The 27,353-nt window shown below is 44.2% G+C and overlaps 1 protein-coding gene across 1 annotated transcript; it reads left to right on the top strand.

The window, feature by feature from the left end:
- Positions 1-24,557, top strand: ACE2 (angiotensin converting enzyme 2; the record flags this gene model as incomplete). The annotated part of the gene is made up of 18 exons (XM_082337673.1): positions 1-183; positions 3,185-3,343; positions 5,265-5,358; positions 5,983-6,126; positions 7,437-7,549; positions 8,057-8,165; positions 8,895-8,992; positions 10,487-10,656; positions 11,712-11,938; positions 12,716-12,860; positions 14,455-14,553; positions 15,227-15,349; positions 15,711-15,883; positions 16,847-16,905; positions 21,139-21,239; positions 22,231-22,347; positions 23,591-23,785; positions 24,437-24,557. The coding sequence occupies 18 exons, from the start codon at positions 1-3 to the stop codon at positions 24,555-24,557; spliced, it is 2,430 nt and encodes an 809-aa protein (XP_082193799.1).
- Between the last annotated feature and the right edge of the window lie 2,796 nt (positions 24,558-27,353).

The raw sequence follows: 27,353 nt of genomic DNA, 5'->3' as shown, positions 1-27,353 counted from the left end.
ATGTTGGTCCAGCTCTGGCTTCTTTGTGGTCTGAGCGCTGTTGTTACCCCTCAGGATGTCACACAACAAGCCCAAATGTTTCTAGAAGAGTTTAACAGGAGGGCAGAAAATATCAGCTATGAGAGCTCTCTTGCCTCATGGGACTACAACACGAACATCACCGAGGAAACTGCCAGGAAAATGGTAAGTGCTCCGTCCTGTGGGTTTTAGGAATCTGACAGCTACTTTCTAGTTTGTTTTGGTTCCACTGAGGTTGGCTGAAATTGGAGTGCTACTTCTTTGGTAGCTGTGGTTTAGTTTCAGGAGGGTAGATGGGCTTGCTTTAAAGTAGCAATGCCTCACTGGAGGTGCCCGGGCCACTACCAGCCTCTCCAGCCTAGGGCTGCTGCCGGGGCTGCCCTCGCACTGCACAGGGATGGCTGGAGGCTGGACTTGTTGTAGCCATCACCTCAAGTCACTCTGGTGAGCGGAAGAAAAAGGCGAGGGAGCACTGCATGTTCAGCCTCAAAATCTGAGCTGGATGGAGAGAGACGCCTTCTTCTGTCTGCTTGGGGTCCACCACCACCAGTGCCTCTCGGCGTGGCGTTTCTGTGTGGAGCCCCTTTCCTCTTGGAGAGGGCACAGCCCAGAGGGGATGGTCTTCTCCCAGGGCCCAGGCTAGGTGCTGCCCTGTGGCGTGAGGGAATGGGATTCGAATCTTGCGCCCATGTGAGCCAGGTCTCCCACTTTTTGCAAAAGTGAACTAACACTGGGCTTTTTACTGACACGGACAACGCTCTCTCTTCTCTGTTGCTAAAATTGTTTTACTTCTCACTGAACATGCAAACATTTTCTGAATGTTGGAAGTCTATTAAATGTTTGCTGATGGTTTCATATAGTGGTCCACACCCTTTACCCAGTGGGGAACCTTCCCCCCCCCCCTCCCCCCCATCACTCTTCTCATAGTCAGGGCCCTTGGTAGACTGCCTGGAGGTATTTAACTTGGAAAAATGAAGTGAGATCATGGATTTCCAAGTGCCAGCAGTGGAGTTCATAGTACAATGGTATAGTACATTGGTTTGAAAGTCAATTTCTATCAGCAGGAAGGACCACAGCATTTGTACTTATGCTATTTTGCAGCACAGTTCTCCCTGCTTCTCAGCACCAACCTCTAGCTGACCCAACGGGGTCTCTAGGCAAGTATCATGTTCATCAAGAGCAGTCAGCCATGATCTGGCTGGTTACCGATACCGCCATGCCTCAGCCTAGCATCTGGTAATCTTGGAGCTTTTCAAAATGAACAAAACCACCTTGAATTTTGTAGCTGTGTGTATTTCAAAGTTAACTGAAGCTTTAGAGGAAAACAATTCAGAGCATAAAAATGAAGCTGAACACCCTACATCTACTTTTGCATAATGGTTTAAGTCTTCCACTTTGTGGTCTTACAGCTTAATTAAAACATGGTTTAATTATCGTATTTCTTAATTAAAGCAAGGAGACTGGTTGCTGGAAGAAATCCTAATGACTAATCATTGTCAATCTGGAATGTTTTCCGAGGCACCAGGTACTTAAACTGTAACGTTTCCAAACACGTAAAATGAAAGCCCCATACAGTACTTTCAGCATTAATGGGATGATAATAAAATACATGAGGAGATACCAGCAATAAGAACCAATTAGTCCAGTGCTCAGAGAGAACATTTTCTCTCACTTGATCTCTTCAGTAGCACTAGTAATAAACCCACTGCTTCCCCTCCTCCCTTTCTGCTGGAGGAGCAGAGTTAATGAATACTGTCCCTTCTGGCTCCTTCCCATCCATTTTCCTTGTAAATTAAGCCACAAACCCCATACCTATTCCTCTGACTTATCAACCAGTTCCTCTAGTTGGGGAAAAATCAGACAGTAAGCTAACTTCTTTCCCCCAGCTTTTGTAGCCAAAGAGCCCCCTCTTCTGCCCCGCTGCTCCTAAGGCACCTCTCCGTCCCTGCTCAGGACAAGGAGTTCAGAAACAGATTTACACATTGATAATCTTTCCTCTGGGTGTTTATCAAGCTCTTGCCCACTGAGCTTTGCAAGCTGCTGATCAGCGGCAGGGGTGTTTGCTCTGCTCCAGGGAAGGGGAGAGTTTGGAAAGCCTTCCGGTGATGGCTGCCCTCCCGCAGAGGGGCTGCATGGGAAGGGGGAGACACCGGGATGGGGCTGCCAGGGGCTTACGTCTGCCACCGCCTCTCTCCACCAGAGTCTAAAGCAAGGTACAGTGGGTCCATCACGCACGGGGCTGGGCAACCCGGGCACAGGCCTGGAGAAAGCGTTGGCCTTGCACAAGGGTGAAGTGTGCCTGAAAGAGCTCTTCAGGCATAATATGATGTTTGTGTTTCCTGATGCCTCAGCAGGGAGGGACGGGCATTACAGGTGCCCTCCCCACAACCCGGGCAGCTCTGGCATGAGCACAATTAATGAAACTATCCCGAGGACCCACGTTAATTAGTACTGTTCTTGTTGCCATTTGGGAGGGGTGCTGATGTGCTAAACTATGTACAAACACATTAAAAAAAGGTGAATAAGAATAAGACAGTCCCAAATCCAAATAGTGTTATTATGGTGCTACTGAAATTTGGCAGTTTCATGTGCCATGGTATGTAATTGCAGCAGTGGTAAAAGCAATATCTCATGCAAAACATTGTCTCGCATGCCCAATTTAGGCACCTGTTCAGTGCCTCCTACAATCTTTTATTTACCAAAACTTCAGGAGAAAGTGATCTTGGCTGCTGTCGGTCACTGCTACTGAAGCAGAAATGGGGAATGACATCTGGGTCACAGAATTCTTGTGCCCTGGCTTGTATCTAGTTTCTCTAAGGCACAGGTAGGTGAAGGAAAGCACTAACAGAAGAATACGTGGTGATTTAGAGTAGCAGGGAACACAGCTAGGTGACGCTGGATCAATTATAACAAGCACAGTGTGAGGAGACAGTCCTGCTTTTTGCTGTTTCCAAAGAAAAATGGTTATTTGGATGTGCGAATAAAATGAAGCCAAAAAGTTCTCCAGCCATTTCGCTGCACATTGCAAGTGCTCAACCCACAATCATCCACAGGTGGTCTCCACAAATGAAGTTCTCCCCAGAAGTAATATTTTTGCCCATTGAATACATCAGGCTGCTGCACTCTTTTGGCAGAGTAATTCAGGGTTTGTGTGAACCCCTTTCAGAACGAGGCAGATGCCAAGTGGTCCGCGTTTTACGACGAGGCTTCCAGGAACGCCAGCAACTTCCCGTTAGCCAGCATCCAGGATGCTCTCACCAGGCTCCAGATCCAGGCTCTCCAGGACAGAGGATCATCTGTGCTGTCACTGGAAAAATATAGCAGAGTAAGTTGTTGAATGTAGCTCATTTTTCTCGGGTGAGTTGAGCTGCCTCCCACAGCACCCCTGAGCGAGGGCATGGTGCTGTCACCACCCTGCTTGTCTCGGGGTGATGCTGTCTCCCAGCATCGGTATGGAGAGCGTACCTGTACAAGGTGCTCATAGCAGTACAGGACTGGAGGGGTGGTTTGGCTTAGGAAGCCAGTTCCCATTCAAATCAGCAGTTTTGCCATGTAATCCATGCAACTAATTTCAAACACACACACACACGCCTCAGAGTTGTCCTTGCACAAATGGCCGGATTAGTTATAAGAGGAAAAGAGGAGCTGCTGTAAGTGCTTGGTGAAGTCCAGACCTGGGGCAATGAGCAGAAAGAGACAGGTGAAAGGACATTCAATGAGTCAAAAAGTTGAAGGTGGAGGAAGTTTTTCTTTCTCTGCACACGTTGTATTATCAAACTGTGAAAAAGAGGGGGGGTTTCTACACAGCGGGCACCCTGGGATGCCTGAAATTGGGGAGGGTTGGTGACCTCCTTCCACAGAAAGCTGCTGAAGGCCAGTAAGATTTATCAGGATTCATAATGAGATTTGACATTTCCACTAACAAGTTCATGTAAAAGGCATGTATACGGGTAACGACTATATGCAGAATTGGAGTGAGCAGCTATTCAGATTCAAAAGGGATTTATAACTTGAGGGTTAAATTAGTTTCCTTTTGCTGGAGATCAAATTGAAACACAGCGCTGAGTCAGGGGATCCCACAGTCCTGATTACAGAAGGATCCTGAGATTTTTCTGCTAAGATCACCAGCGTTAACCACCGTGCAAGAAAAGCAGTGGACTCTGATCTCCTGTCTGATCCAAATGAGATGTGTTTCTGGAAAGACAGATTACCTTGGTGGGAATGCTGACAGTTCATACAAACTTATATTTATTTTGGAGTACAGCAGTGCGCTGATGGTAACATTGTCTCTGTTGAGGAGGTATTTTCTTCAGTATCCTCCCTGTTTAGACACTTGTAGTTTCCTCGATAAATGGCCTTTGAGGCTGAAATTGTTGATTCTGGCTTGAAAAGTGACTTTTTGTACAGTTTGGTGGGATTCCATAGGAATATTTAAATATTCTTTACTGATGCAAAAATTTCCCTGGGTGCCCACTTATTTTAATGCTGACAGAGATGAAGGTAGAGCTAGTCATTAACTACCCCTCCCACTGACAGCTCTACATAGTTCTGATTTAAAGTTTTAAATGAGAAATAACATAGTCCTAAAGGAAAAGCTAAAAGTGGTGCATGTTTTTCTTGAAGCATGAAAACCTGAAAGCATTAAAAAAAATAAAAAAACAGAGCTATGTAGCACAGCTTCTGAGATAGAGCTGAATGATTTCAGATGCATCTGGCTTTCAGCTGACCCAGGACATGAGCCATAACTTCTCTGTAATGGAGTATAAGCAGATCTATGCAATCAGTGTGATGTGATGTTAAAAACCACAAGCAACAGTCAGCCTGGCAGCATCTGCAGAAGGGGCCCTTTATGCTGCCATTCAAAACCACGACCTACGTGGAAAGTTCAGGTGGGTCCACACTTATGGAAGCACATTGCTAAACTTTATTGTTTTATTGCTGCTGTATATTGATAGCTCTCTCATGACAGTCTGTGCTCATTAAATCCAGAGCTCTATCTGACTGGATATTAAGGACCTGTAGATTACGTCACATATTTGGGAGATTATCTGTCTTTTCCAGCTAGGTCCTGGTTCAGTAATGCATTTAGGCAAATTCTTTCATTAATCTCCACTGAGCTTAAACATATGCTTAAATGTTAAGGTGGTGGGTGAAGTGTTGAATCGAGCTCTTAAGGAATTAGCATAATTGGCTGTTATTTTGCACAGAGTGGGTTTCTAATGGGCTATCTCTCATCTAACTTGCAGCTAAGCTACGTGCTAAATACAATGAGTACGATCTACAGCACCGGGACCGTCTGTAAACCCAACAAACCGTCTGAGTGTTTGGTGCTAGAGCCAGGTACGGTACTAACCACTGCCCCTACCGTGTCCTTTACACTGAGGGTTCAAAAAGAAAAAGCCCAAGGGTGGCTCCTGACTGCAAGAGAACAGGCTGTAGTTTCAATAGATATATCCTGCTATCTAAAGCTTAGTCACAATTTAATTGCACCTTGCAGTTCAGGGACCTCCGGCAGGCCTGCTGCCCACGAGACACACTGTCTCCTACTTGTAGTAGACAAGATTTGGAGACGGCTGCTCAGGTTGTGTGACAGCCTGCCTGTCACCTGGGGTTTGCCTGCATTACAGAAAATCTATTTTTTTCCCGTGTCATCAAAGTCTTGTTGGACTCAACGTTGTGTTGAGGCCAGTCCCAAGAACACTACCAACTTAAGGGAAGCTAATGCAGAGAGAGCATTTAAGGGACTCATGATCTGCTCTCTGTCTTTTAAAGAGAAGAAGGGGAAAACCTTAAATCAGAAAAGGATGCAATAAAATAATGGGATATTTCAGTATATCAGACACAAAGTGTTTTCTTCTTAGTTCATGAAATTTCTTTCACTTTGGCTCATTTGCCTGCTGCAAAAGAAAAATAAAGAGATTCTGCTTTTTCAAGGCCTAGTACTTATTTTTTTTGTTCTGACAGGTCTGGACATTATTATGGCTAACAGCACGGATTATCATGAGAGACTGTGGGCCTGGGAAGGCTGGAGAGCTGATGTTGGCAGGATGATGAGACCATTATATGAAGAGTATGTTGAACTTAAAAATGAAGTTGCAAAGCTTAATGGTAAGTCAGAATTTTTTTTTTTTTTTTCCTGGCTTCCAGCAATTAACAAACGTACCACAGTCTTGCACAATTTCCACAGGAATTCAAAACCCATACTTTTTTACACACTGGTGAGCAGCGCTTTGCACATAATTAGCTCTTGGTGTACACATCGCAAAGAGAGCAGCAATGCAGACAGGTGCCATTGACCAGATCAGAGGTCTGTCACCAGCCTGGAACAAAAGGGGGATGTCTTTGTTGGCACCTTTCCCAAACGCCATCATGTATCCGTGCCCTTCATTACATACTGCCTTACCCAGAACTGCACTGCTTGTGACTTATGGGCAAGCATGCTCAATTTAAACAACTTCTGAGTGCTCCTGAGTCTTGGTGATGCCTTCTCTTTTCCATAGTCCTTGACCTTCTTGCACCAGCCACAAGCAGTGGTACATTTATAAGCATTATGCCCTTACTGGAATGATCAGATTTGGTAGGCCTGGGCCAGCAGACACAGCCAGGTGCTTAAAAAGGATTTTGCACTAATGGAAGTGTGCTTCCAGTCAGTGATCTCCACACAAATCATATGGAACTGTCTTTTCAAGGAACAATGGCAGGTGGCTGCTAATTTTCTTTGGGGAGTCTTCTAAAATAGCTTCTGAAGTAGCTACATCAATCTGTCTTTTGGCCAAACTGCAGCTGTATCACCTACTTTCCTATACTCCTTATTTTGTGAAAATTGTCAAGCTGGAGCTAGACACCAGAATAAGAAATTATAGTCCAAATAGTTAGACAGGAAAAAAACAAACATTAAGAAATGGTCATTATGATCTTCCTCCATACCACTAAGGAAGAGACGTCATCTATGAGCCATTTCTACTCCAGGCTTGATGGAGGTCAGTGGACTGGAAGACTTAGTGGAATTGGGAGCTGGTGTCTGCACCTGCCCTGGTGGTTTTGTTGCTGGAGGTGGGGACCCATATTCAATGATGGCCACCATCTTATACCTTCTGTGAGGACCCCTTAGTATCCAGCCTGAGCAGAGGCTGCCCTCCCTCACAGCTGCAGGAGCTTTAGTCAGGAGTGCTGATTTCCTTTGACCCCCATCTCCAGCTGGAATGACCCTAATTAGCAGACAACCTGCACGTTCATGGGACAGAGCCTTGGCGGAGCACTCTCCTACCCCCTAGACCCAGAGCATCTCACTCTTTGCTGCTTTGCTTTGGGAAAAAAGGCTGCAGGTCTGCATGGGATCAGCAGGGCGCTGCACTGCTCCTGCAGACCTGAGCAGTGCCATGTGTGGTGTCCTGATGTGATGCATCCATGCTTTACAGGATATTCTGACTATGGAGATTACTGGAGAGCAAATTATGAAGCAGACTATCCAGAAGAATACAAATACAGCCGTGACCAGCTGATTGCAGATGTGGAAAAGACATTTGAGCAGGTAGAGGCAGGAAAAAACTCTCACCTGGGCCACAGGGTTGTGTTTTGTGATGGTGGGCTCGTGTCAATGTTGTGAAGGAAGAGGAAACTTGCTCTAAACTTGCTAATCTCAATCTACATGGGGTTAACAGACATTGGGAGACATACATGATGTTTTTACCTCTGCAGCCATTCTAGGACCAGCTTGGTCCCCTTGGGCTGCACTGTGCCAAAGGCTCGTAAAGAGGGAGCTCTGCAGATCCAGGTAGGGCCCATGCGGGGAGGTATGTTTCCCATGAGGTAGATGGCATCCTTGATACTCTGCATCTGAAGTTAGCAATGCTCCCTCCATCATACCTGAGCAGGACGTCTGGGGCTAGGATCTGGACTCAGCGCTTGAGCCCCTGGGGTGCACTTACCTGCCAGGAGAATTTCATCAGAGACACCTTCGAGGCTCTCTGTTTAGGAGGGATGAGTGGCGTAGAGCAAAGAGAAAATAATTTTTTTCCTTCTCCTCTTCTGCTTTTAGATAAAACCTCTGTATCAGCAGCTGCATGCCTACGTGAGGCACCGGCTGGAGCAGGTCTACGGCCCCGAGTTCATCACCTCCACGGGATGTCTCCCGGCTCACTTGCTGGGTATGTCAATGAGGCCGTGTCGCGCAAGCCTGACTTCGTACACAAGACAGTCACCTTCAAGGCACATGGGAACAGAGTAATCTGCCTGTTTAATCAGGATATTAACAAACAGGTTCCAGATAAGAGAAGGGGAGAGGAGAAATGGAGAAGTCCCTGGCAGAGATGACACAGGTGCTTAGCAGCAGAGGCAGGTAGGGAAGGCAGAAGTCCTCATCCTTGCCGAAGCTGGCAGCACTCAGCTCAAAAGTCCAGCACTGGGCTGGGATATTTCCCTGCCCTCTGCAGCACTTGTCTTCCTTAGAAATGAGAGTTTCAGAGACACTTGCTTTTCCTTTTAAATCTTATCCTAAGCTCCCACGTTTCATGACTTTGCTTTCAAAGCATGCAACATCAAGCTGCCATAACTGTAATGTACATGAACATGTCGGTGGCAATCACATGGACTAACAACATGAATGTTCAGTTTTGAATAGACCTTTAGGAAGGTGCTCAGTCCTGAGACTGTATTGTACAAGAACAGCTGATCTTGGGGAATAAAAGGATCTTTGATCTGAGTTTGACCTATGCATGACTTCCCAGAACTGCTCCCCTCCACATCTGGATCAGACCTGTTTAGATGTATAGGAGCCTCTATTTATGACACTGCACAATTTATAGAACTGTCTGGCACTTTTGAACAATATATAATCAATTATTTGAAGTATCTCTATGTTTCTCTCTTTTTTGAAGGTGATATGTGGGGTAGATTTTGGACAAATCTGTATGCCTTGACCGTTCCCTATCCAGCCAAACCAAACATTGATGTCACTTCTGCAATGGTTGAAAAGGTAAGACATGCCTTTATGCAATATGCATTATGTAACAAATCTAGATGGTATAAAAATTATACAGCACGTCAGCTGCTCTCTAGAAAACCATAGCTGCCCTAAGGCAGACACAGCACCAGCAAAGCATTGCTTTCCGCATCCTTTATTCCTCTTCACCTTAATGTGTTCATGCATCTTCCACTGTACCTTTTCCCTTAGCTGTTCTCCTCTCTTTCTTCTCCGCCCTCTTTGACTGGCTTAATCTTGGCTTCAAGTCTATTTTCCTCAGAGACACCTATCCATTAAGAGATATATTTTGTACATATAAATATTTCAGGAGTCATGGAGTTGGCTGGTATCAAATATGACCTTTGCCAGCCATTACCATAATCAAATAGTTTGTATATCGTAGGGGTTTTTTTTTGCCAGTCTTGTTTATTTGGATACAGCTAGGAAACTGCAATGCTGCCTGTTATCTTTTGATAACTGCATAGCACCATAAGGTCTGTGTTTGAGATCTGTAGTGCTAACAGACGTGACAGCACCTTTACCAGACCGAGAACATGGGTGAAGATAACTCTCTGTAGTCTTGCCTAAGCTTCACTCCTTTTATAAAATAAAAGGTGATGGGTGGAATTTGATTTCTGAAATGTGATTATTCACCTGAAATCTACCTTTCTCTTATAGGGAGCACTCCATGCAAATGCTATGCTGGCAAGAGAAGGAATAGCTAAATTTGATTCATAAGCAGTTTGCACAAGTCTGCATTAATCTCACTTCTGTTTTACAGTACTGACCCCCTTGTAGTCATAAATTTGTGTATATCGAAGTACGACCATGAGGAGGGAAGCATTACTTACAGAGCCTCAGGGCAAAGGCTGGACTCATCCTTGTTGGTTGATGTGCCCAGTTTAGGATTCTCATCCAACTGAGCTGTCTGCCACCTAAATCTCTGTGAAAACTCAGTCCAGTAAATGCAGAGCTCCTGCTACGTAGAATAATAAAACTGCTGAATGACAAAAATATTCTAGACATTAGCATGCAGGTACCATCTGATAAGTAACTCCTCTAGATACATTTGCCAGGTTTTACGGTTCTGGACGAGATCTCCTCTCATGCTCATCTGCTGGGAGTGCAGCTCCACTCCCTCAAATGAGTTGTCCCTGACTGAAGTGGCTGAAGGGTCAGATCCCTGATCTGACATGCTACGGACAGGAATGGCTTTTTTATCTTCACTACCTTATATTTTATTGAGGGCTTCTCTGGTCTGGGTCAGGTGCTATCTGCTGAACCTCTGACTACAGAAACCTATTTTGTTTGCGGGGAAAACACTTAATTCCAGTTCCCAGCAGAATTTACAGAAGTGCCGAAGGGAGACACTACCATCTTAATCTCAGTAAGTCAGGTGCTGATCTGAAGTTGCTGGGGGATAGATATGCAGTCAGCTGCCTTGCGTTAAGCCAGCCATTGGGAACAGGCAGAAGCAGTGGTTAATGGTGGCGTTGTCTCTTTCAGAAATGGGATGCAATAAAAATATTCAAAACTGCTGAGTCCTTCTTCACCTCCATTGGCCTCTACGCAATGACTGAGGGCTTCTGGAATAACTCCATGCTCACAGAACCGACTGACAACAGGAAGGTTGTCTGCCATCCTACGGCATGGGATCTGGGGAAAAATGACTACAGGTACTGCAATTGCTACGGCCCCTTTTTATACCATCTCCTAGAACATTCATATTTTCACTAAAGGTGCACCATGCTGGTTTAAGTCATAATTTTTCCTTTTTTTTTTTTTTTTTTCTGGCTGATAAGAGGGGAAAGGAAGACAAGAGAGCACGGATCTTATGGGATTGTAAACCTTTCTGTGTAACTTTTTTTTGCGAAGACCTAAGGACTACTCTCAAATTTAAGCAGAGAAGTGACTATTATTTATATGAATTAGAGAAATAATGACTATGTTCTAGGGCTTAAGGAATAAGCAGAAATGTGGGTGCTTGTGGATACCAGTGAGATTTGTGGACACCTACATGTTCTGCAGCAATAGCACAGGGTCCTTGTGAAGTGAAAGCCTCCTGAGATCCCACCATCTATCTGTAGCAGATATATCCATTTTCATGAAAATCCATCAACCTCTTCCATATTTGGGAAAGGAGAGGGACAGCAAGTTCCCACACAATGAATTCTCTTGTGGCAAATTCTGTTCCCTCTTTCAGTCCCTGTAGTTACCCGGGGAAAGAAGCTTGTCCTCAGCAGGGCCTTAGTGAAAGCTGCCAGCCTCACACCTCACACCTCAGCAGTCTGGGGAAGGTGAAAGGAAACCCTATTTGGAAGAAATTCCTTTATTAGATAGTACATATATGAGCATGAAGTAGCAGGAGTTGCTGACACACCGGGTTTTTTTACGCTACTATCTACCTAAGTTTGATGGTGGGTGCTCACTCCAACACAGTGAGTTTATCACCAAGTTTCAGAGACCAGCAGCTTCTCACAAAAGAAGCAATTTTCTCTTACTTCCAGCACAATTTCAAGGTGGCTGAAAGAGTTTTGCCAAGTTCCCCTCCAAGCCTCGCTCTTGCAGGAGGAACGGCACCCCATGCTAGGATGTGGCCGTGCAGGTTTTGCGAGGGGCATTCACAAGCTCTGCAGGCTGCTTTGCGCCGCAGATGCAGCAGGCAGAGCTCGGGCAGCAGCTGGCTGGGCCACCGTCTCTCTAACCACAAACACTTTGCTCTGGTGTGCAGGATCAAGATGTGTACCAAAGTGACCATGGATGACTTCCTGACTGCACACCATGAGATGGGCCACATCGAGTACGACATGGCGTACTCTGCGCAGCCCTACCTGCTAAGAGGCGGCGCCAACGAGGGCTTCCACGAAGCAGTAGGTGAAATTATGTCACTTTCTGCAGCCACTCCTCAGCACTTGAAATCTCTTGACCTCCTAGAGCCAACTTTCCAAGAGGATGAAGGTAAATAAATGCATAAATATTATATATTTAAGTGAAAACACTTGCAGGCCTTATTTTGTAGCAGAAGACGGTGTTTGTAAACTGAGGCTTCTGAAAATCATACCCCACTAACTTACCATACTATTTTTTTCCCAAATCACATCGTGAGGCAAGGATCACTACTTTATAATGCTGCTACGTAATTTAGAAACAAATAGCTAGCACTTCATTGCCATCAGTACTGAACAACTCATCCCAAAATCTTCATAGTTCGTTTAGAGGAGCCTCCAATAGTCTTTCAAATTTCTGTTGCATGAATCCGTACATATCTCTACCGAGGTATGTATTTAGCAGTTCAAATGAAACTGAAACCTTGAGATTTACATCTCCAACTTAAGTGAATATTGAGTGGACAATGTAGGTAGGCCCTCATTATAATGCAGTTTGTCTGGCTTCTCTGAGTATTACCTTACAAGGATGGAGATGTACCAAAGTCTTCAGCTCAAAATTCCCCAGAGCCTGGGGAGGTTTTCAGTGGAGGATAATGAAATGTAAATGCCAAAGGGCTAGGTTATTTAAGAGGCGGGGGAAAAAGAAAGAGAGACAAAACTGTATACAATACCTAAGTGATCTTTTCTCATGTTTTTTTCAGTAGTATTCTTCCTTCCACATTTTCCTTAGTGAAAATCTGTAATTCAAACCAGATGTAAGCATTAGCTGTAAAAGGAAGCAACTTTAGCTGTCTAATCAGATAGTAATTGCTACCATAACCATTACCTTAACTGCTTCTCTCTTCAGAAACTGAAATCAACTTTCTTCTCAAACAAGCGCTAACGATTGTTGGAACAATGCCTTTTACTTACATGCTGGAGAAGTGGAGGTGGATGGTGTTTAGGGGTGAGATTACTAAGCAGGAATGGACGAAGCGGTGGTGGGAGATGAAGTAAGTTTGAGAAACAAACAGGATTTTTTGCAAATGAACCTGCAAAACCAACTCTTCGTAATTACTCAACATACTGAGGTGCCTGTGCCCCCATAGGGCAGGGTCTGTCTCTCAGGGTGTTTCTACAAAGCCAGGTAGAATGCCAGCTAGAAACACCCAACATGGTGCAGACAACATCTCACAAGCCATGTATTCCCATTAGCACTGTGTACAGCCCCAGGCAGTTTACCCTGCCTCTCGGCAGACTTTCTCCTCATTTCTAATGTCAGCTTCTCTGATAAAGACAGCCCATGGCCTTCGCACGGGATGTTCCAGATCCCAGGACCAACATTGCCACTCTCCCAACGCATGCCCCATGACATCTTCGTAGCTTAAGTACAGCCCTTCCCAAAGTCTCATCAGGCGTACGCTCTGGTTTGCTCCCCACCTTCTTAAGGACAAGTGAAGGTCATCATACTTGTCAGCCTGAGAAGCATACAGATCTCTGTCTACCAAATATCTGTGCACACTTCTCTGCTTTGCGTTTCCTCCCCATTCTAGAGTGGTTTTGGAGGCAAATTGTCTGAAAGACTCCAGACTGATTCTTTCCTTTCTTATGTATTAAGGTACCACCTTTCTTGGTCAAAAAAATACAGTTCCCTTGGCAAGTAACATCCAGAGGTGCTTTTTCAGATTATGCCCACCAGCCAATCTATTTTCAGCACCTTGGAGCTCAAGATTAAAAAGCAGTTTGATTCAGACTGGAGCCTTTTATTTCCCAGATTGGTTAACATGGGGGCAGAAAAATGCAAAGAAACCAAACGAGCCCCACACTGAAAATGGAGTCTGCACTCTAACATGAACACAAACAGTGAGCCTCCATCAGCAAACAAAATCTATAATAAAACTTGATATAAGCAAGGCTCCTGACGCACTGTAAAAATCAGTCAGCTTGGATTTATTCAAAAGTAGCAGAGATGTCAGAGAAATGGAGAATGACAAATTGTTCAGGGAAGCTTATCACATCTGTTGTAGCAGCACTGCAAAGCTCTCTGCTGGAACAAGACCTTGAAATACAGGTTTACGGAAAATATTTCCATGTAAGCTTATTACCATTTTCAGAATTTAGGGCATGGGTTTGTTCCCATAGTACTGCTCAGGAAACACTCTCTCAGGAGAGGAAAATAAAGAGAAACCTCATCTCCAGCCCAGTGGCACAGCAGGCCATACACCTTTTGGGCCACTCAGTCTCTGCATGCACTTACCCAGCACAAAAACGCAACTGTTTGTTAGTCTCCAAACTTGGGACAGCCCAGAGCATGAGGTGTGTGTGAAGCTCATGTCTTGTAGATTATTTCATACCACTAAGTACTCCCTGCACCCCCTGCTGTCATACAAATCCCTTCCTTGCACTATCAGTTTCAAAGCAGCTTCTTCTCTGTGGTCTCCAGCTGTGGAGCAGTACGCATTTGGGGTTACTGGGAGCTGTATGGACTTCTGTTTGGAAGTCAGGGAGGTGCCCATACTTATCAGACAATACAGAGGAAGAACAGAATCAGATTATTTTTCCTTATTGTCTGTTAACAGAAATCCTGTGTTTTTTCTTCATCCCCAGGAGAGAAATAGTTGGTGTTGTTGAACCAGTGCCTCATGATGAAACCTATTGTGACCCTGCAGTGCTGTTTCATGTGGCCAATGATTACTCATTCATAAGGTAGCTCAGTGTTTAATTCATGACTGACTGACTTACATTTTGGGTACAGAACAAGCCCCAGCTACCTAAAACATCTACTGGAGAGTCTCAGGATGCAATCTTATTTGTTTAAAGTCCTGACTGAAGGTCACTGATTTTGGTGGAAGTTTTTCTATGGACATCAGGGGCTGTTCCATAGCAATCTCTGAGCAGCAAGGGGGCTGCCGAGCTTGTTGCTGAGCAGAGAAGATTTGTGCTGCCATCAAACTGGCAGGAGCACATCTGTATGAGGTGCTTGCCTCTTGGGGATACAGTGTGCCCCATACCACTGTCACCTGGGCCATGCACATACAGCCCTGACACAACTAAATCTGGACATCCCTCCGTCCCCAGCCATCTCATTTTAGAGGGCTCAGCCCGAGCAGAGAGTTGGGCCTTAAAAACCTTACTCACTCCTGGTTTATGTGGCAGCAAACAGATTTGGGGGTCTTCTGCTGCATTTGATCTTGGCATATTGTTAAATCTGATATAGCGTAGCCTATAAATATCAGCTGGCCTCTCTCCCTGCAGTGCAGTCTCCCAAGCAGGAGCGCCGGCTGACACAGCAGAGCTTTCCAAAGGCCAAGGGCTTGCGGGTTTCCTCGCCAGATGACTAACAAAACCTATGCCTTCCTTCTCCTTGCCCTTCCTTTAGGTATTACACCCGGACCATCTATCAGTTCCAGTTTCAGGAGGCACTTTGCAAGGCAGCTAACCATACCGGCCCTCTTCACACATGTGACATTACCAACTCCAGAGCAGCTGGTCAGAAATTGAGGTAACAAAGCAAATTTCTCACATGTAATAAATCAGAGTATAAAAAAGCCTATTGCATCCTTGAAAACTTCTGGAGTCAATGAGTTTGCATCAAGAATGAACCTAGCTTGAAAATTTAGCATATATCTACTCAGTTTATTTTGACAAGTTGACTAAATTTATATCCCCTGAGGATCTAAACATCAAAGGTTTAATTGCCTATTAATGAGAAAATAATTTATTTTTATTAATAGGAATGATGAGAGGAAGGAGGAAATACAGAAGCAAAAAAGAAAACTTTGATACCGATCGCAGATTTTTTTGCTAGATGTCTAGACGGAACATGGCAATAACACATATTACCTCTCCTTCCACATACACAGACAATTGCTTGAATTAGGCAGATCCAGGCCCTGGACTGAAGCACTGGCAAGTGTAACAGGAGAGAAATACATGAATGCAGTGCCCTTGCTCCACTACTTCGAACCTTTATATAAGTGGCTGCAAAAAAACAATTCTGGCAGATACGTTGGTTGGAAAACAGACTGGGCTCCATGTACGTACGGCTTGTGGGTAAATTAAGGACACTTGGTAGTCCTCACAACCCTTGACCAGCAAAGTCCCTCTCTCTTGTAGCTGTTGAAGTCTCTTCTCCCCAGGGAAGCAGGGTTATGGGAAACACACACCAAGCAGTAAGTTTTACTCATGGGAAGGCAGACCGGCTTCCTCATGGCCAAAGCTGGAAAAGTCATGGAGTTTGTCACAGCCTCACCCAGTTTTCAGAAATACTTTTTTTTTTTTCCGATAGTGGCAGCGCTAAGAGTGTGGGATGGCTGTGCAGAGGGAAGAAAGAGCAGAGGCTTGGACTTGCGTGGTGCTTGCCTGAGAGCCGTGTGCCTGTTCTGGGGGGCTGGGAGCCACCAGTCCTGGAAGCCAGAGGACCCTGAGCTGGGGGCGTAGGGGCAAACCAGTAGAGAAGAATTACTCCTATTTTGTTTGCTGTCATGTGCTAGCCAAAGAAGGGAGCTCAAGGGGAGGAAAAGGAGGAGACTGTGGGAAAATGCATTTTTCAGCCTATTGTGGTGACATTAAGTGTTGAACCACCCAGGTTACGTACGTGTGATCACTATCAGTACTGGAGAGCACTGTGACTCTTACAGCGCTGTGCCAGTCCCTAATGGTGGGATTTACCTAACCAGACACCAACATCTGCATCTGAGCTGCTCATTCCCAATGGCAGGAAAGAGGCATTTCCTTCAGATGTCTAAAGAAGACCAGATGACCACACTCTAGTTGTGCTCGCTCTTTCTGTCTACTACAAAGCCAGACTTGGGTGACTGACAGCTCAGGTGCGGATGTTTGCAGTAGAGGTGGCTGAAGGGAAACAAGATTAATCCCACCAAGCTGGCCAGGGCGAGCAGGGGAACCTGTAAGGAAACTCTAGCCATCCCAGCCTTTCCCAGGGACAGACCTTCTGTCGCTGCAGCTCTAACACGGCCCTCGTTTCTTTTTAAACCAGATTCTGACAATGCCATCAAAGTGCGCATCAGCCTGAAGTCAGCACTGGGGGACCAGGCGGTAAGTGTGTTTGCGCTGTGGCACTCTTCCCATTGCTCGGGCAACAGAGATGTTGTGCTAATGGCTCTCAGAAAATAAGGCAGGGTACAGCTGATCTTTGTGTCTGAAGCCTGGCATCAGCTCAGGTGAAGGGTTATCACAGAAAAGATGTTTTGTCTGACTTTGTGGTCAAGACTCCCTTTACAAGTAGTGGAGGGACCTCTCCAGGGAGTGATCCCACCCATTTTGAGAAAGACATCTCGGCTAGATAAGTTGAGTTATTCTGTGGAAGTACTGATCCTTTTTCACCTGCTACAGGACAGGTCTGGAGGGCTAGCATAGGGGAACCCATGTACCTGAAAACGGCTGTATTTTTCCCAGCTATGTTGATGTGTCTAAATAAAGTCTCTACCTAATTTCTTCTAATTTCCATTGTCATGGCTATGGTGGCTGCCTTCAGAAGTTATTATTATTAGAGCAGCTACTTCACATTTAAACGTGGAGCCAAAGCAGAGGGGTTGAGTCCCACTCTCTATTCTCAAATGCTCTTGATTTCACACTGAAACACCTCTGTCAGCATTCCTTTATAGATTTTTGTTTGCCTGTTTGCTGTGATCTTTCCAGGCCCTGATATATTCAGCTGCCTCCCTCCCTGCCAACCCTTATGCAGAGAAAGCTTTGTTATTAAGATTGTGAGGGGCAGTGCAGCTGCTTCTGTTTCAGACGAGGAGAAGGGCTTTCATTCCCAAGAGCTGGTCTGCTTTCCCCAGTTATACCAGCTGGTCCAATAAAATGTATTATAGCAACCAAAAAAACTCATCAAAGCCAAAGATGGCTTTTAAGATTTTAAACAGAGCATTGGCTTAGCCCATCTGCTTAACCCAGGCTGAAAATTTGCTCCTTATTCTAGCTGTGCCTCTTTATGCTAATCTCACGGAGGCAGCATAGAAGGCTTAAGTGCAGATACTTCATTTCTGTTAATAGCCATTTTCACCTTGCAGAACATTAGTAATTTTCCAAGAACGAGTATGTCATCAGACAGGTCATTTAGACCTGCCCGTTGGAGCCTATTGGACTAGCAAGGACACAATACCATGAGCTCATTTTTCATATGAATTGATGCTCTCACTTCTATCACTCTCTCACATGCAAGCCCCACTGGAGTTTTATTGCTTCCTAGACCGCTGAGTCGGGTTAGATACAATTCAAAACTGATATCAACAGCATGAAAAGGTTCCATATTACAACACATTTATTAGTCATTATGGTTAATGTTTATCTTAATACCATTTTTATGCTTGCCTTTTGCCATCATAGTCTTTTGTTGTGCAATTGAGCAGCTGTAAAACAATCTCATACAGATTACTTAATTTGAATTATTGTATGGATGGTAGGTTCCTAAGCTCTGAAGAGCAAGCCATGCATTTTCCTTTCAAAACCAGTCCACATCACCAACTTGCAAGAAAACTTTTCCATTCGGTAGCTTTCTGCCTCGCCTCCCCACAAATTTCCTGTACGCTGAGCTCCCAGGGACACTGAACGCTGGTATGCCAGCCACGGGTAATGGTACATGCATGAACTGGCACAGAGAAAAGGCATGGGGGACCTTGGGCAGGAATCTCAGCCTGGCTACAAAGAGTAATATGTTTTGGTTGCTTTATGCAGCTCACAGCACACAGAAGCTGGGAATCCAGTGCAACTGTTTAAGAGGTATTTCAAGCTGCTTTGCACTGCTAGGACAGCAGAAAGCATTCTGAGTATGCCAGCAAATCTTCCTGCGTTTCTGGTCTTTAGCATTGGATATAGCAGAAAGGGAAAGACCCCCCCTCTTCTGCAGAGGGAGCTTCACTGGGTAGGCGGTGGGGACAGCTGCCGCGCACGCAGGCAGTCGCGCACCTCTCAGCTACGAACCCTGGCTGTTACCAGCAGGGAAAATTAAACAGCCCAAAGTTCTGGCAAATTAAGCATCCAGACTCAGGGATGGGCTTACGCCAGCTGTGCCAGAGCGTGTGCTGCCGCAATTACCCTGCTAATTGTTTTCAGGCTGATGAGATTAAAGCTGCAGCGGCAGTATCGCTGGATCACGAATATAGCTGATGAGGCTGAAACACCCACAGCTTTGCTTCAGCTGGGGCTTTATGAAAATGCCCTCCCAAGGGAAACTGCTACAAGACCCCCGCTGAATCACTTGGGGTTTGTCTTATTTAAAATAAAGGGTTCCAGGAGTGTCAGTCCCCTGACCACCATTTGAAAACGAGATGCCTCTTCAAACATTAATTCAAAATTCCCCACTGGGTCAATGTCATACGTGTGATTACATTGTAAAAGGCTGGCACACAAGACGGTGTTAGGAAATGGAGAGCTGTCAGCCCGCAGGCTTTTTGATGTATTTTACAATGGAAAATCCTTTTTTGAATTAGAGGCCAGACTTACGCTGTCTTTCAAGTCACACGTGGGATCTTGGAGGGAACACGCTATAATAGAGCAGAGGCGCTGGGCAAAGTTCATTTCGCTCTGAAAGGCAAAGCAGCCTCTGTAATGAACAGCGAGCACCAGGGTAGGTTTCTGAGGTGCCATGGGAAGGCCTGTGGGTAGTCATTACTCAAACACAGATCAGAAGCCAGCTAGGTACTTCCCATCCACACAGCCTGTAATGGTATTTATAAAGGCACTTGAGAAGCATAGTGGCTATTAAAATACATTAGCCTTAAAAAGATAAAATATATGCCACGGAAACAAATAAATGATTAAAAAGCTAAGATGCTAAATACAGAAAGCAGCAGTAGAGGAATCAAGCTCAATTAGCTCCTGGTTTAAAAAAAAAAAAATAAAGGCACTGCAGAGCCTGAAGATGTTGGGGAGAAATGAAAAATTGAGAACCCTCGCACAACAGCATCGTAGGCTGTGACGGTGAACACTGCCAGCTGTCGGAGACAACAGCGCTAACAAGGAGAGTGCTTCAGTGCAGGGCTTTGCCTGCCGCACGGCAAGCAGGAGAAAGCCAGGGGCGTTTGCCAAGGCGAAGGTGACTTACAGCTTCAACCCTTGCTAGGGGAACAGCCAGAACTGCCAGAGCCCCTGCCCTCCGCACGCCGCCGGGACCGGGCTGGGGGCTGCTCTGCCAGCAGGGCCTTTGGGTCACCTGCGCCTTCCCTGGGGCCTGATCCTGCGTCGACGGCCAACAGCTTCTGCTCTTTCCTCCCGTGTATTTCTCTCTCTTCGTTTTATATCAGTGTCAAGAGGAGGACAGGGTTGAAAAATGTAGCTGGGTTTTATAAAGCCTGTTACAACAGAGCCGCCTTCTACCACACCTTCCCAAATGGTACTCGAGAAAGTCAGGAGCTGTGTAAAACTATTACTGACAGCATTTATAGGCATTCCTCCTCAAGTACCATAAATGCAATCAAATCTAGACCTTCAGGGGATAAAAAAAAATTGCCACAGAGTTCAAACAGGAATTTTTCCTTCGTGCACACGTGGTGTTGCACAACAGACCAGGCTGTGTTATCAGCTCCTGCCATGGTTTTTGCCCCCTGTACAGCTTTTGGTTCCTGCCCCAGAGAAGCTGTTTTTGAATTCCACTGCAAATAACTTTGGACTCATAAGGCAGGCCGGGAGGAGCCTGCACACAGGCAGTGCATTTTTTATACCGCCTATCTATTCTCCAGGGTAAAAAACCCAAATATATGCCTGCTACAGAAATACTGATGCAAAGAGCTTTTTACCTAAACCAAACAAACCCCAAACAAAAATCCCAGCTCATCAAACAAATAAATGAGCCACCTTCACACAACAACCCCACCCCAAAGTTTCTCCTCCATAAAAGAACAGGTTTGCAAATAAAATTATGTGATTAAAACAAGACCTAAATTATGAAATCTTTAGACCTCAAACAGAATGCCCAATATTTAGTAGAAATAACATTGCTCCTGCTGCCTTTGCTCCCCGTAATGCAGGGAGATGGGCTGGGACTGTAGCATCTTCAGCAGCCCCATGTAAAGGTACCAGAAATTGCAGAGGGACAGAATGATTCAGTGTCTGGCAGCGGGGATGCCTGCTTGGTTATTCTCCTGCAGAGTGCCCAGATTAACAGAGCTAAAAGGTTTGACTAGGTTCCTGAAGTGCTATCATGGCACAAATAAATAATACTGAAGTGCATGCCAAGAATTACAATTGCTATTTCTTTTTAGAATGATTTCTTAGTGTCAGATAACTTGCCATCTCTGATGAATTTCTCTTGTGCTGTTTTTGCAGTATGTATGGGATGAAAGTGAGCTCTTCTTGTTCAAGTCATCCATCGCCTATGCCATGAGAAAATACTTTGCAGAGGTGAAGCAACAGGAAGTTAACTTCCAGTGAGTGGCTTACTTAATTGTGCTGGCTGAGTCTATATTGCTTCTGGTTTGCTAGAGGCATAAATTGGTGGAATTAATTGTGCCTTCTGTCAAATGTAAGGTGATAGCAAACAATGATGTCAAACATCAGCTGGTTGTAAAAGACAAGATGCCAGCTTGGTTACATGCTGTCTCTTCACTCAGGAGTCTGAAGTTAAGGAGTAACGTGCTAAAGTTAGGTAACTTTAGTGGATGCAGAAGGCTTTGTCTCCCACAGCTTATCAGTAGTGGAAGTGAGCCTTGAGAATTTATGCTCGACACCTATATGGGAATATCAGGGAAGATATATTGATAAGAAATAAAAATTTCTAACAATGTATGTGTATGATACTGAATATCCAAGAGGTTTGGGGCCAAGGAAAGGTAAATGTTGATTTACACTAGAAACGCTCGAATTCTGTGCAGACTTACTCATGTTGTCTAGGTTCACTTACAAACATAAAATCTGTCATCTGAAATTGATTTTGGTAAGAAAAACCACCCTTTTTATTAGGTCTCTTCAAAAATTTTCATAAGCTATCTACTTAAGCTATTTGATATTACTTTATAGAACATCAGTCATGTAATGTCTAGGATCTACTACCAGCAGAATATAAGGACAAAGGATTATTTTTTTTTTTCACTTGGTAATTCATACATCACCTCATTCATGAGACCTGCCCCAAACACTCTCTGTTCTGCAGCTGATTATATGCTTTGGAAAATTACGACAAGGATTGCCTTAGGTAAGGGGTAGATTCTCTCCATCTAAAGTTACGAAGTAGTACATAGAAAAAGAAATTCTGTCAGGAAAATCGATTTAACTTCCCAGTTGAGGTGACTAGGAAGCATTCACTCAGCATAAACTAACCCCCTGGCACTGCTGATCAAACACAGCTGTTCACTTGCCCAAATTTAAAGCTAATGTCATCTCAACAGGTAAAAAAACCTTTCTTTACTGTTTCTCCTTCAGGATTACAGACATTCATGTTGGGGAACAGACACAAAGGATCTCCTTCTACGTTACTGTTAGCATGCCAGGTAATATCAGTGATATTGTGCCCAAAGCTGACGTGGAAGATGCCATCAGGTGAGATTTTGCTCTCTGGAACAAGAAGAAAACATCCAGGAGAAAGGGTGAAAGGGAAAGCACTGCTCAAGTCAGCTGAGGCAGAAGGGGTGATAAGAAAGTCACTTCTGCAGTTAGCATGGAAATAGTGGGATGACAGAAACTGCTATGACAGAAAGAAAACAGTCCATCTATCTGATGGTGTATTGGACAACAGACAATGTAAAACACTTCAGGGGGGCTTGTAAAACTGTCATAACACACCTAATTGCGTCATATCTTGCCAGAAAATATCATCGCTCAAACTTTAACAGGAACTATCTTATATTCTGAAATACAGAGCACAGTAACAGTGTGTGCATGCACGAGTGTTTTCTTCCTCTCATTAGTGAAAGTTCAGTGCAAGAATTATTGTTAGCAGGGACTCCAGAATAATGAAGTATTAGAAAGACAGCTAGGTGTATTTGATGATCCAGAGAAGAAGAGGTCAGAGCAGGAGCTAGTTCCCACTTACGGGTCAATGAAGAGCTCTTTTATAGCACAGTATGACACGGCTGTAAGCCATTGCTGTAAAAATGATAAGTAAAACTGCAGCTCTGCAGATGGTCATGGATAATGTACAGTGGGAAATGAAGACGGCACAAATCTAAAAGCAGCAGCAATATGAGATGGGTTTGAAAAAGCAGTGAGATAAGTTGGTGAACCAAGGAAGAAGAATATGATTATGAAAGTCACTGCCTGGTTAGCGCTCAATAGCAGAAGCAGAAGTTCAGGGAAAAACAAGGCACAGAAAATACGCCAGGGAAAGGGTTTTCAGGGCAGTGGAAAACACAAGAATCAAAACTATGGAAGACTGTAGGAGGGAAACAGGTAAGAAGACGTCAAAGCTGTGGTTTTCTGTGACATATCCAAGAAACTTATGGATAGCCAAGAAACTTAGGGTAAAGAGAATGAAGGTCAAAATGCAAATAGAGAGGGAGATCAGAAGGCTGTTTGCCTCATTTTGATAAATGTTAAGACTGTGTTCATACAGTGTCTGAACATGTCAGTTAAGCTGCAACAGGTTAAGGGCTTAAGTTAATGTAGTTGTCACTCACCACCCTATGCCAGAAGGAATATGGGTTTAGCAGTAACTCCTGTGTAGCCTTTCCAACTGAGCAGTTCAGGGGAAGCTTGGCACACTGGAGATTTATAAGACAACTGAAAACTGTTTATTTCCTTCCAATAAACGTGTGAAACTCTTTGAATTTGCTCTTGATGTCAGGATGTCTCGGGGACGAATCAATGAGGCTTTCAGACTGGATGATAACACGCTGGAGTTTGTGGGCATACTTCCAACCCTGGCCGCACCTTATGAACCGCCAGTCACCATCTGGTTAATTATATTTGGGGTGGTCATTAGCCTGGTTGTCATTGGAGTTGTTGTCTTGATCATCACTGGGCACAGAGATCGCAAAAAGTGAGTAATATTTTTGATACTATGATCATGACCATTGGGAGGTGTCCTGATGATTGAATCATGAGGGCATGTACAAACAGGCTGCCAAATCTAACTGAAGCAAGTTAAGGAATTAAAGCTTATTATCCCCCTCCCATCAACAGTGATAGCTAAAGGTTCGGCTCCCTGCCTTTCAGTGCACAGCAGCTTTGGCAGCTTATTGCAATTTCCCCGTCATCAGCAGTTCAACCAAGGCAGCTGGCCGTTGTGGCTGCAGGGAGCTGTGGCATGGCCAGGCTTCTGCCAGTCTCGCTGCAAGGTGGGTGGAGTGGCCTGCTAGGAACACAGCGCCTTCTCCAACAGCAGAGTTGCCCACATTCATCAGCACCTGCAGTTTTCAATAATCTTGTTGGAAGCTGTCCAGTAATGTAATTTTCCTTAAATATTATTGCATTAACAGCAACATAGCTGGGTTGGTTTTCTGTGTCTCTTCATTAATGGCATTTCTAAGAATGTAGTGGGTTTGCTACAGTTCCCCTTAAAACCAACACAATTCCTTTTATATAATTATTCCCAGTTAAACACAGTATTATTTACAGTAGGGGATTCTGGGGATCCAGAAGGACTTGAACAGAACCAGGGCTTCTAATATAAAATGAATTTTCATTACAGGAGAGCAAGACGAAGTAGGGGTGAAGCAGGATCAAACTGTGAAGAGGTGAACCCTTACAACGAAGACGGAAAAAACAACATGGGTTTTGAACCATCTGAAGAGATACAAACTTCATTCTAGAAGATGTGGGTACACTAAGGCTTTCTGGGTTTTTTCATTTCACTTTCAACAATAGTGCCTAGCAAGGACCAGTACACTATGGATGTTATCAAATGTAATGTCTTCTGGTTGACCATTAATCTACTGGTTCATAGACAACAGCAACTAAATCTGCTGTTTATGTGGTAACTAGAAAACATGCAAAAATTGAAGATGTATATGTCCTGTGGCTTTTCTATGAATTTTGTGCATAATATTACACACTATTTGTGCTGCTTTTCATAAGTGTGCTGCATTCAACTTCTCTTTGTTTCCTCTGTAATGAGATAGAAAAGCTTGGAAGTACACAGTTGTATACAGATCAAGACAGACATAAGAATAACTCACATACTCCTAATGCCCATGAGGAACATCTTGATCTTTCCAGACGGAGACCTCAAAAGTGTATCTAAGAGACAGTGAGAAAAAAACCTGACCACCAGAAGAACCTTAGTGATGAAGAACTCAATTTGATGTGAAATAACTGCAATTTTTGCACCTTCAGAAAATCTGTATCAATGTAAAATGGATACTGGATGAAGACTAACAAGCACTGGAACTTTGTTAGGAAGTTGTAACATAAGTTATTTTTCTAACTGTTTGCTCCATAAGTATTGTAGAGATCAAACGGCCCATGCTCCCTCAAAAAAAAAAAAAAAAAAAAAAAAAAAAAAAAAGATCTCTATGTTATGTTGTAATCTAAAAATGGAATAAACTTCCTTAATACTAAATGATCAAAACAAATTTTTTGTTTTCAGTACCTTAGCCATTGCCTCTACTATTACAAATACTACATTACAAATACTCCACACTACAAATACAAATTGCACTGTTACATATAGAGGGCAGTAGATTGAGGCTTGGGAGGTTCAGGTTCCACCTGAAAAAGAAAAGTGGTTCACAAGGAAGGTAGTGCAGCACTGGAACAGGTTGCCTATTCCATGCTCTGCAAGAGGCTGTGGGATGTCCACCTTTAGAAGTGTTCAGAGCTCAGGTAGACAAACGTATGGCTGATCGAGCAGTGAGGACAGTCCCACTCTGAGTGAGAAGTTTGGCTAGATGACCTCCAGAGGTCCCTTTCAGCAGCATTTCTGTGGTTCTGTGTCTTGTAGGTCCCATGCCATACCTGCCACCATGCCAGTGCAGTTGTGCTGTACACACCAGGGTCACTGAAAGGCATAAGGTGTCCTGACAAAGAGCCAGTAGCAAACATGAGCCTACATGAAAAACCTCCAGCAAATGCATGGACTCTTAAACGCGTGGGCCTCCAAAATTATCAGAAACTGCAGAAAGCAGTCAAACATGTATCTGAAAGCATAGAGATGGACTCTGTGGGCTCACAAAACACTACCCTAACGCTCCACAATCGTTTCCTATTTAAGAGACAAGACCCTTGAATGAGACAGTTCAAAATGGTAGGCAGATGATACTGATTAACTGCAAACTAGACAGGAATGTAAAGGAATGAAAATAATTTTTCTTTAAGTAAGTTGCTTGCTTACACCACATATCCCATTGCCATAACATCCCCAAACCTTAGTACTTTAGCTGAACTTTTAAGATAAATAATTCAACTATATGTGGTCTTCCCACTTACCATGCAGTAACAGAAAAAGGGAATGGCAAAGCTGGAAACAATCAAATAATGTAATTAGTCATGCCAGCCATCTTCAGATCTGTTGTTAAGATTAAATTTTCCATTAAGGCAAAGCTTTCATTTCAAAGCAATTAATTTTAAAAGCTGTGCTATGAATCAAAAAACATCATTCAGAATTGTCAACACATAAAGCCACTAAAAAAATATAGCAGGATGTTGGAAGAACAGAAATAAAAAGACAATGTTTATATTAAAAAAATCAACCGCATGCATTAGCCCCAACAATACTGCACACCCACCCTCCTCTCCTATTTCATTTGTGTCAGCACTCCTCTTCCTGACCCTTTCTCTGGGTCAGCCCTCCTTGGCCCAGCTTGATGCGCAGGCAACATCATACCATGCCCTACCTCTCCCTCATGCGCAGCTTTCCATGCCCCACCAGGCCTGTCTAGATCCCCACAGTCATTTGCATGCCCCCAAATGCTGCCTTCCCCCAAACACGCACACAGCTCCCCACGTAGACAGGGATGTGCTCTGCTAGCCAGCTTCCAGTGCTGGGACCAGGCAATGCTGGCAAGCACAGGCGCTGGAGCCTCTGGCTGGCCAGAGACCTTCATTAATTTCTCCCCTCTCCCCACATGTCTGCACCCTGCATTTCTTACTCCTTAGGTTCAGGTGAGCTCAAACTGGAGCTGCAGAGGGGTCCCTGCTAGGGCTGGGCCAGCTCCACCAGGGAAAGGGCAAGCAGATGGCACTTGGACTCTTAGAAGCATCACACACTGAACTAGCACAAACATAAGGAGAGAGGAGAGGATTTTTTCAGACCTTACTTTATTTTAAACCCCCTTTATTTTATACACATTAGATCAGCATTTTACAAATGTCAGTGTCTAAGTTTAGACGCCTCTGTTATGGTTATGTAGCTTCAGATGTATTTGGTACCTCTAGACTTACTGAAGTTAGCACTAATTTGTGTAGTGCTATGCACATTTGAAAGTTGGGTGCTCTTATTTAAGTGTTAACATCAGGAGCCAAATTTCAGCTCCTCAGTAGTAAAATAGTTGGCTAAGCAATTATATTAATAGCATTTTCAGTTCTCTTCAAATTTTTGCTCTTCAGGTTTTATAGAGATCAGCAAATTTACCATTTACTATTGCAATGACTATGGAATTCTGCATAAA

This window comes from Platalea leucorodia (assembly GCF_965183815.1).
Source record: "Platalea leucorodia genome assembly, chromosome: 2".
In the NCBI taxonomy this organism is placed as follows: domain Eukaryota; kingdom Metazoa; phylum Chordata; class Aves; order Pelecaniformes; family Threskiornithidae; genus Platalea; species Platalea leucorodia.
Note: the sequence above shows the minus strand (reverse complement) of the source record. Positions and strands in the feature narration are given on the sequence as shown.